Source organism: Benincasa hispida, chromosome 1, assembly GCF_009727055.1.
Source record: "Benincasa hispida cultivar B227 chromosome 1, ASM972705v1, whole genome shotgun sequence".
Classification (NCBI taxonomy): Eukaryota; Viridiplantae; Streptophyta; class Magnoliopsida; order Cucurbitales; family Cucurbitaceae; genus Benincasa; species Benincasa hispida.
The window spans coordinates 75493968-75505176 of NC_052349.1; the positions used below are offsets into that span (position 1 = coordinate 75493968).

General features: G+C 37.3%; 1 protein-coding gene across 2 annotated transcripts; it reads right to left on the bottom strand.

Moving 5' to 3' along the window:
• Positions 1–305: 305 nt before the first annotated feature.
• LOC120083661 (probable 2-oxoglutarate-dependent dioxygenase ANS) lies at positions 306–7841 on the bottom strand. 2 transcript variants are annotated; one of them, XM_039039505.1, is made up of 3 exons: positions 6875–7841; positions 1119–1367; positions 306–736 (listed from the first exon to the last, which is right to left on the bottom strand). In XM_039039505.1, the coding sequence occupies exons 1-2, from the start codon at positions 7736–7738 to the stop codon at positions 1119–1121; spliced, it is 1113 nt and encodes a 370-aa protein (XP_038895433.1). In that variant the 5' UTR covers positions 7739–7841; the 3' UTR covers positions 306–736. The 2 variants fall into 2 exon arrangements, with proteins under 2 accessions (XP_038895433.1, XP_038895425.1); XM_039039497.1 differs by having other exon boundaries at positions 306–978.
• Between the last annotated feature and the right edge of the window lie 3368 nt (positions 7842–11209).

Here is an 11209-nt window from a genome sequence, read left to right on the forward strand (position 1 = left end):
TGTTTCATTTAAGATTCTAACATATGAATATGGACTGGCAAGAATCTTGAATTGAAAAAGATGCTATATTATGCAATATATGCAAAGATCTTATTCTTCTCTTCAATGTCAAACTGATCTAGAAACCTTGTTTATGAGAACTTGAAGAAGCTGCAAAGAAAAAAAGAACTTACCTTTTCAACGAAGGGATGATAATCTGCACGTGACTCCTTGCTGAGATCTTATAGTTTGGAACTATAAATTCACGTTTATATTTGCTGTGTGAAATTGTTTATCTTAAAATAAAGTTTTGCCAACTCCATGTGTTACATAAACAAGCTTACTTTTAGTATGCACAATTACTTTTATAAATCATAAACCCAATGTCAAATAAAAAGTACATAAATCTAGTTCAATTGATATACAAATTTGTTTGTGACCAAGAGGTCCGTGGTTTGAATCTCCCAACCCCATTATATTAAAAAAAATTGCATAAATCAAGCTTTTATAGCTCATTCCTCTACATGATCCAAACATGAGCTACACAAAACCAAGCTACAAGCATCCAGATATATTACAACTTAATCAAATATTTTTCATAATCAACAATTTTTTTTTTAATAGCAACAGGATAAAATCAAAGCAACAGATCAGAAAAATTACACAAAAAATATCCAAAGAAAACGAAGAAAACGAAGAAACAAACCAAGGCGGAGTATAAGCCCACTTCCCACTTTCCCCATTGGACCAGGCCCACCTAGCAATATTATGAGCCACATAATTAAATAAACAAGCCTTTTAATATATTCTGTCAACTATAAAGAAAAAATTTTAAAAACTTCGACCCATCGGAATGCTTTTCAACTGCTTAAAAACACTTTCTTTAAGAACTTCTCAAGTCATCATTCCATACAGGCTGGTAGAGACGTTAATGATCTGTTCCCTAACTCTCCTTTGAACTTTATAGATAGATCGTTGAAGTTTATTTCCATAATGATACTGAATTTTTTCATGCATACGAAGAAAAGTTTAATCCAGTGGTCATGATCATGCAATAAAAAGAAAGAGAACAGAAATTAAGCAGAATAAAAGTGAAACCATCAGGAAAGAAAACAACAAAGGAACAGAAATTACAAGACCTAGTTGTGAAGCTTGACTGCATCCAGATTTCTTCTTCCTTCAGGGCCGTTCGAGTACCATGATGATGTATAATCTCCATAAATAACTTCGCGATACCTAAGGGGGGAAGACTCACTAACAAGCTCTGCAGCAGGCAATATTTTTACTGCCTTCGGCGGATCATGAAAAGCAGAGATTGAGAGTCTTGCCCTTCTAGAATTTGTAATCACCCTATGTTCCGCACTCTTGCACTTCCCATTAGTTAGAATCTACAAGCAATAATGCGCTATTGAAGTCTAATTGCCTTGATTAGTTTATTATACAACAAATTCTTAATAAGTTAAAGAGAAAAGAAGCAACATCTCACTCGTGAAACAAGATAGCCAAACATTAATCAATGAAGCGAAACTGACAACACATTAGTGACGTTAATCAAAACAAAATAGTGATGTTGATAAATTGAAGTCATAGACATGCGTGAATGATTAAGCCATACAAATGTTTATGTTAGATATCTAGACAACCTGCACTAAATAAGATATCCAACAGATGATAAAAACAGGGATAGATCCCCTGGCAGTATTATTTCCAGAATAGTATCAACCAGTACACAGATCAGAAAATGGTTTTAGAGATAAGAAGCTGAAAATAGAAAAAGAAACAAAAGGATAAGGGCTGATTCAAGAGCGCCTCCCTCTCCAAGAAAAGTCTTCATAAGCTCTAATCCCAAGATGATTTCCTCCCCCCCAAAAGGCCTCCCTTAAATCCTGCTTTCAGTGGTCCCCTCCTCACTTGGTGTAACTAACTTTTTGATCCCTTTTTCCTCTGAATTCCCTTTCTTGCCCCTTCTTTTGTATGTATGGATAATTTGGGGCCTTACAGTTTACAAGCCAACGTCTTTCTTAAATGGTTTAACAGGCAACTTTCTATTTCTCACTTCAGGTCTTTATTTGTAATGAACTAGAAATTGTGATAAATGTCATATTTTGAAGGTTCCTACTGCCAACCGTTGAGGACAGATAACATTTGGCATGGTTGATCTAGGAATAATCGAAATATTTTCCTGATCTAATTGGGACTGTAAATCAATTTTTTTAGCTTTCATATATTTTCTTGTTTACAATGCCCTTTTTTCAGCATATCCTTAGCATGACAGATCATTTCAAAGACTTTTATGGTATGGGAACCTAAAAGGCACATTTAAACTATTGCATTCAACAACCTGCTTTCTCCATCTAGGGTCCTTAAAAAATCCCAAATGTTCAGATATGATTGAAACTTCTAAGTTCTAATTCAACTTAAATTAATGTCGACAAAAATCCTCTTTATTGTGAAGCTGGGAACATGGGGGATTTAAGAACATCTAGGCCAACTATAGAGTAGAGGGGGAAAACTATCTTAAGCGTTCTCAGCATGGATTATCAGACCAGTTGAGGTGGGCACCAACTACCTCCATGAAAAACAAACAAAAGGTAGGCGCTTAACTTGAAACGTTAAGAACAAACAAAAAGTAGGGGGCTAACTCTCAAAATAGTCCCGGGTCCATAATCTTTCATCATTTATGCACAATCTCAAAAATCAGAGACAGGGAAACATTCCAATCAAGGAAGCTCAGAGAGGACATGGAGAGAAATTGAGGAAATTTCTAACTGTGCAATTGGTTTTGTTCAAGTTCAACTACACTTCCAACTCAAACCCATATAGAGGAAACTCTTCCAGGTTGTAATTTTGGTATACAGAATAGGCTCTCTGCAGACTGTTTGTCAACGTCAAATAAAATTGATTATCTAGTCCAGCAACTTGGTTATCTTGCTCCATCATGAGATATGCAACAGTCATACTAGACATCAACATCATTGTTTTATACGAAGTTAAATGCCTAGCTACTATTGGAACAGGATGTTCCACATTAGCCTATTTCTTAGCAAATAATGCTCAAGCCATTACAGCAAACAAGTCATAATCCTTAACCAAGAGGAGTGCAACCCCCGTACCACAAGACATGACGGGAAATCTAATCACTAGAGGCACAATTTGAGGACTTAATCTGTGACAAGGACTTCCCTGAGACTACAAGAGATGAGGAGACAACATAGGCTCTAAGTCATAAAAGCATGATAGAGTTCTAGCATGATAGAAAGTTCGCCAGAAATAGTCAACAAAAAAATGGAGAGTACAGCCACTCTCCAATCTAGATTAAAGGGCCACTGAACAATAAGTATCAAATAACTTATACAGCCACTCTCCAATCTACTCAACCCAGGAGCATATGTACTCTGATCAAGCATTGATATTGTAAGGAGCAGGGATCTTCTTGTCAAAAGAGAGTTCCAACAACCTCTTCTTCAAGTCAATGGCAACATCAAGCCAAAAGGCTCAAAAACCCAGGAGCAGCAGCAGCAAAAACATCCCTCGTATCCTACTTGTGGCCAATATCACCAGGGAGGTTGTGGTTATGCTAAGGTTCATTCTAGATATGGTAAGGAAGGGCAGTGGCAGTCTGGCATGGTGAGTGAGGCTTCTCATCCATAGAACCAAACATGGGCTCCTAAACAATCAGCATCATTTTGACAGCCGCTTAATGGCTTTCCGCTTTCAAATACGTACATCTGTCTCATCCCTAAAAAGATTGATGCTCACACTATGGGAGACTACAGGCCATTGGCCATATTTCTTGTCGATACAAAATCATTGCTAGAGTCCTATCAGAAAGACTTAAGAAAGTCCTCTCACATACCATTACCCGTTATCAATCTGCTTTGTTGAAGGTTGACGGATACTTGACACCTCTCTAATTGCTAATGAGATCATTGAAGACTGTGCCAGAAGGAAGAAACAAGGTATTGTGGTTAAGATTGATATTGAAAAGGCTTTTGATGAAGTTGAATGGGATTTCCTCGATCATGTTATAAAGGCCAAGGGGTTCGGTGCAACATGGTGTAAATGGATTAGAGGTTGCATCTCTTCCTCCAACTTCTCCATATTGATTAATGGCAAACCTAGAGGCAAGATCAAGGCTTCACGGGGTCTTAGACAAAGTGACCCATTGTCCCCCTTCCTACTCATCATCATTATGGACTGCCTTAGCCGTATGCTACAAGAAGCTAGTTCCCATGGCCGGATCAGAGGCTTTTGTATTGGGACTAGATCTATACAGGTTCATCGTCTTCTATTTGCTGATGATATCATCCTTTTTTCAGACAACAATAAGGATGCTCTTGATAACCTATTTGGCATCATTGAATCCTTTGAGAAGGACTCGGGACTTAATATCAACCTTAGCAAAACTGAATTGTTGGATTTATGCACTCCTATCGAACAACTGGGTCGGATTGCTTCTAGATACAATTGTAAACTGAGCCATTGGCCTTGCTCATACCTCGGTCTTCCATTATTTGGCAAGCCAAAGTCAGTCTCCTTTTGGAATCCTATTATCGAAAAGGTTGAAAAAAGGCTCCACACATGGAACCACAAACAGATCTCTAAGGGTGGCCGCCTCACACTCCTCCAAGCTACACTATCCAATCTACCAACATATTACATGTCTTTATACAAATTACCCTCCCTGGTTGCTAACACATTGGAGAAGCTGTATAGAAATTTCTTCTGGGAAGAGGGATCTACACAGTATAGATCACACCTTGTTCAATGGGATAAGGTTATCAAATCACATGCACAAGAGGGCCTTGATATTCAAAGTTTGAATAACAAGAATCATGATCTCCTTGCTAAATGGGTTTGGAGATATCATCATAAGGATGGGGCTTTATGGAAGCAGATTGTTGAAGCAAAATATGGGGAATCGCCTAACACTACCTTTCCTGCTTATGTTAGGGGACCATGGAAGAACATTCTGGAGCACTTGAATCTTATTAAAGATTTTGTCACAATTAAAGTGGGTAATGGGAAAAACACCTCCTTTTAGAGTGATGGATGGAACAGCTCCTCCCTCCTTAAAGAAGCATACCCCAGATTATTCTACCTATCCACACAGAAAAGATCATCCATTCATGATCTATGGGACTCTAGACAGGGTTGGTCTCTTTATTACAGGAGAAATCTGAAGGATGATGAGTTTAATGAGTGGCTTGATCTTATGAATTGCCTACACGGTGTCCATCTATCCACTGAAAAGGATAAATGGATTTGGGAGCCCGATGATAAAGGTTTTATTTCCACAAAATCTCTATCCCATGTTTTGGGATTCGATATGGACTCCCCAGACCACCCTTTCCGCGATGCTATATGGAAGGACTCATACCCTAAAAAGGTCAAATTCTTCATTTGGGAAGTTAGCCATAATGCCATTAACATGAATGACAGAATGCAGAATCGAAACCCCTATGTGGCCATCTCTCCACATTGCTGCTACATTTGCAAAACCGGTCCTGATACATGTAATCACCTCTTCATACACTGTCACTATGCAGAGAGGTTTTGGAAGGAAATCCTCTTTTCATTTGGATGGCACACAGCCCTCCCCAGAGACACCATAGATGCCCTCACATATACCCTTACCGGTCATCCTTTCACTAAACAACGGAAAATTATGTGGTTACACCTAATTCGTGCTTTCTTTTGGATCACTTGGAAGGAGAGAAACAAAGGCCTCTTCACCGATAAGGGAAGCTTTTTTTATCTTATTATCTTTCATGCTATGAATTGGTGTAAATGCTTATCTTTCTTTAATTCATACACCCTATCTTCCCTTTTGACCAATTGGAGATTTCTTTTGTAATTCATACACCCTATCTTCCCTTTTGACAAAGGCCTCTTCATCAATGAAATTTGTTTCCTATCAAAAAATAAAAAATAAAAAATACAGGAAGATGATATCAGAAAAGAGACTTAGTACCTAACGACTTCTAGAATGCAAAGATCACATTACAACCTCAAAGAAATTAACTCCTAAGAGAACTTGAGATATCCAAGGTTTTTCCCTAGGAGAATATTCATAAATATCTGCAAACTCCCCCATCTCCTTCTCTTCACATAATATAATTGCAGTTCTTGGAAGTGAAGAGAAAAAGTAGAGTTTATAAAGATAAAGACACTCCTACACCTAATAACTGAACTGACCTCCACCGTAGACTCAAGTGCCCAGAGTTTATTAGACGATTACCCCATCATCTTGTGTCTATAAGCTATTCTTCTTCCTCATGTATGAATGGTCTATTATTGCCCCCACAAACATTGATCTTGTTTCAAAGCTTGAAGCTTGAAATTGATGGTGTTATGGTGAAGGAACCCAATTTATAAGCAGAAAATTAGTAGCAGATTTGGTAAAGTGAGTGACAACTTTTCAACTGATAATGATCTATATTGGAAAAATCGAGGGACCTAACAATGTTTATTAGATCCCTGAGCTACTCCTCTCATTACCAATTAGTTTTGAGATGGACTCCACGTTATCTAATATGGTATTATAGCCCATGAAACCTAAACGAGTATTTGGTCAAAAAATGCAATCTTCATAAGATACATGGACTATTCCTCTCATTGTCAATTGATTTTGAGATGGAACGCACATCATCTAATATCAACCAAGCCTTTTCTATAGGAAATTTTGTCCAAATATTGGCCTCCTCATCTCTCCAAGTCCTCTCTATTTATAACACTGTAATCTAACAAACTATCTAAATAACAACTACAAGTTGGTCTCAGCCTCCAAGAGTCCTACCGTTATCTTAGATCCCTACTCTCTGAATAAAGTGGTATGAATCGTGTAGTTTGGTCAAAAAGAGGAGAAGAAATAGAAATGGAGGCATAATCAAACCTCAGTTTGGTCAGCTAAAATGACGACAATGGCATCAGGATCAGGCTGAACAGTGACCCAATCACCTTGCGCACTGAGAACCTGAAGGCCGCCAACATCATCTTGTATTAGCAGAGTGATGGCGCCAATGTCGGAATGGCTTTGCAGACCAAGCGTCAAGTCAGGCTGAGGACATGGAGGGTAATAACTGACAGTAATATTCTGATAAAAACCTTCTTCAGCACCCATACCAGTGATGGCGTCCTCCATCCACGACGAAGGCAGCCCAATAGTTTCAGAGATAAGTGCTAGGAGACGTTGGGCAAGCAATTTCATCCAATCGCTGTACTGTGCCATAAGCTCCCTATAATTGGAAGGAAAATGAGGCCAATTAGAAGGATTTCGGCGAGAAAGTGGCAGCGTATGGTGATCGAAGTAATCTCTCCAATCAAGCACCGAAGATTGCGAGTCAACGTCTTTATCGAGGAGCATTTGTGTGCCATAACCTTCGGAAGCGAAGGATTTAGGATCGCAAGCGTAGGCGAGCTTGTCGGAGACGGGACAATCTCTGAAGAAAGAGAGAGCCGCAGTCCTCATCTGGTTCAACAACGATAAAGGAATTCCATGGTTGATAACTTGAAAAGCTCCCCATTCGCTTGATTCTCGGCCAATGGCGGCTCGAACAGCTTGTCTGTGGGCCGTATCAAATCCGAAAAGATCGATCACCGGAATTTTGAGGTCGGTGGATTTATTAGTGTCGGAGGGACGGTGATGCGGCGGCTGGATGTACTGGGGCGGAACACGAGACGGCTGTGTTTCGACTAATTTTTGGACTCTGATTACTGGTTCTCCGTCGCCTAAGCTATTGGATGAATTTAGCGCCATCGTCGATGAATTTCGTCTAAAAAATGTAGCTTCATCAATGAATTACAAGTAAATAACGAGCAGATAATTAAGTTACATTATTTTGAGCTAGGCTCATTTTCGCTAACTAATCTTCCTATCATCTATAAATTGACTGCCATATTAATATAATATCACCAACTTTATTATATAACATATTTTTTAAAATTTATTTATTTAAATCATCAGCTTTCATAAACCCTTTTGTTAATAATTTTTAGCTATTTTCACATAATTAATTCAAAATTAGTTCAAAATCATCTAAATAAAATTATGGAAAATTACCAGGGATTTCTAAAATTCAAATCCAAATCGATTTTGGGAGCAATGGACTAAAAAAAAAATTAATTAAAAAAAAAAAAAAAATAATAATGATCAACGTAACAAGAAAATTATCATGTATTTACTTTTAAATATTTAAAGATACACAAATGAAAAACTACTACATATTTGGATCTCACATTTAGCGTAAAAATTTGTTTTCCGAATTTTTTTTAAGCAGGAGAGTGTAATGATTATTTATAAGTTTGCATTTCTTTTGATATCGATATTTATAATACATTGGCCATATGTTTAAAAGTGTAGTAAAAAAATGAAAACTAACTACAACATTTACCTTAAAAAATAAATATATAAAGTGGAATGTGTCCCCAAATAATTAATTAATTAAAAAAGAAATTAAAAAAAAACCTTGGATGCATTGCTTGAACCAATGGGTTATATTCATCTACTTATCCTAAAGACAGAAATGAGAAAATTACATCTTGTATAGTTATGTTTCCGACTACTACTTGGACAAATCTCCAAAATGGTAGACTTATTGAGTCGACCATTCGAGCCACTCTCACTACAAATCAGAGAACTGCCCTCATAGATAGGAGTTCACAACTCACTTAGAAATGAGGTCGAGTTATCTATGGTCATCCTATGAAATGTTAATCTCTTCAGTTAATGGTGTTATAAAGAAAGATTAATCATTTCGCGATTCTGTCTTATACAAATTCTTTGTATAGGATACCTTCACTCTCATGTCTCCATATGAACGATTTGGTACAAATCGTTTGTAACACTTCCAACTCTTGTAACATTTACAGAATAGGTCGTATCTATAGTGTTACCAGGATAATACACCCAACTTTATCCATATATTACAGACCATTTATGTTATTACTTGAACATGATCCACTTGTATGTCTACCACATACTGTTCGAGTTACATAAAATAACCTTAGATTTTTCCTTAATAGATAATTGTGTATATAAAATAATCAACCATTATTTCAAATAACTTATTAATTATGAGGCTTTAGGGCATACATCCCGACAACTATTGCATTTAATGTAAAAAAATATTATTATTTACATAATCAACAACTTTACAATGTACTTTAGTGACAGTGAAACGTATGAGTTGAACATACACAAAAATTAGGGGTTGTCATCAGAGATCTATTTACATATCACTAATTTCATGCATATAAAAAAAATAATGTTCATTAAGATAGTCAAGTTAGTTAGTCATACCAAGTAGACGCAAACAATACGTAAACCCTAGACTATATCTTACTACGTGTTATGCTTAAGCTAATGTATTGTATGTATGATTGCTTGTAAAAGGGGACTTAGAAGTTTTGAAGGAAATTATCCTAAGTGTAGAAAGAAGTATAGAGAGTGAAGATGGTCTTGTCATGCCATGCGTCCAAGGTTACAAAGGAGGAAATGGCTAAGTGTGAGGCTTGCATTAAGGGCCATGAAGAACTTAGTGAAGGCCAAGGCATGCAGGATGCGTGGAGCTAAAGTTGTCTAAGAGGGCGTAAGAAGGGCGCCAAGGTAAGAGCTAGGCGGGCTGCAAGGCGCAAAATATGTGTTGGCTTGATGGGAGCTAAAGAGTGTCGTAGAGGCTTTGGGAGATGTTGGTACGCGATGAGTGTCAACGCAAGGGTCTAAGTCATGAGGGCAAAAACAAGAGCTAGTGATGCGTTAGCCGATGAGGGATCTAGATGATGAAAGCCAACCTATGTGATGGTATCTTAAACTATGCGTTGGTGTGAGATGGAAGAGTTCAGCTTAATTATTGGGTTTAATGGGCCAGGTGTTGTATTAAATGCCTTAAGTATACTTAGTGGCTAAGTTGTCACTGTATTAAGCTATATGTCCATGCTTTCCTTAGTATAAAAGGGGGAAGTCAAGTAAAAGAGCTTGGTTTAACATTTCTACTCGTACTAAGGGAAGAAGGTTGTTGCCAATTTGAGGTTTGTTTAGTTTAGTAAACGAATTGAGGTTGCCAAGAAGAAATTCTCACGAATTTGAGCTGAAGTTTGAAGATTTTCCTAAGTGTTCCAAGCTTTCGAATTTCTCATGAAGGTGAAAAAGATTGGTAAAATTTGGCATGATAAGAGGAATCATAGGCTCAAATTCTAAGGTAAGGAAGTTAAGATGTTTATGAACAAGTTTTTAGAAGGAAATTCTATGAAATAACAGCTGGAATTAAAGTTATTAAGACTAGAATTTAAATATAGAAATTTTATGTTTGAACAAGCAGTCAGCTGCATCTAAGGGATAAGCACACAACTGATGGGTAAGCCTGTGCGCAATTGAGCGCAAGCACTAGCTGTGGTGTGTGCACGCAAGGTGAACGCAAGGTTGTGAAGGAAGGAGGACATTGGCGAGCACGTTAAGAAGAGCATTAGCAAGCATTTAACGCATAAGCATTGTAATGCATAAGCATTGTGGGCGTGTCCTAAAGCTTAAGTGAGCATTGTGAGCGCATTGCCACTCACGAGCTAAGCGCAAGGTAAACTGTCTTTATATCGTGTTACGAAAGTATGCTATGCGATGAAGTTTTATATGCGATGGAAGTCATGAGGAGTGTCTAAGGGTGATGTTAAATTTAAGAATGTAAGTTAAGCTCAAGAGGGATATAATATTTTTAACCAAAGGTATTTATTGATGTTACAAGGCAAACACAAATAGGAGAAGCCTATCATCCTGTGAGGAAGTAGCTTAAGACAGTGAGTGACAAAGTTTACGAATGTTTCCTTTTATGTATTTTCAACGCATGATTTACTATTGAGCTAGTTTTCAAGATGTTTTCTTAATGATGAACCACGCATGAGCTTTTAGTTTTGGGATGAGTTTTCTAAGTAAAGCATGAATTTTCTTAAGTACTACTTCAACGCATGTGCTAGTATGAAGGTCAATGAGTACACGCATAGTTCAAACTTTTCTTGAACATTAAAATTTATGAAGCATGCATTAACTACCATTCCTTATCTTATGGTAGTCTTCCTAACAAATGTGTCAAAGACATGTTTTTATTGAAATGTTGATGTTCAAAGTTTGATTTTCTTTTCCAAAGAAGAGTTATGATATTTTAATGATAAAACCCGATACTGAAGGTATGAAGATATCTAGGTCCTCTGATACCTAAGATATGACGGTATTCAGGATATT

Bases quoted from the DNA above. Each gene is read 5' to 3' on its own strand.
- LOC120083661 (XM_039039505.1), bottom strand. From the start codon at position 7,738: ATGGCGCTAAATTCATCCAATAGCTTAGGCGACGGAGAACCAGTAATC. The intron at 1,368-6,874 runs GTTTGATTATGC...TATTGCTTGTAG, and splicing joins TTTTAGCTGACCAAACTGAG to ATTCTAACTAATGGGAAGTG.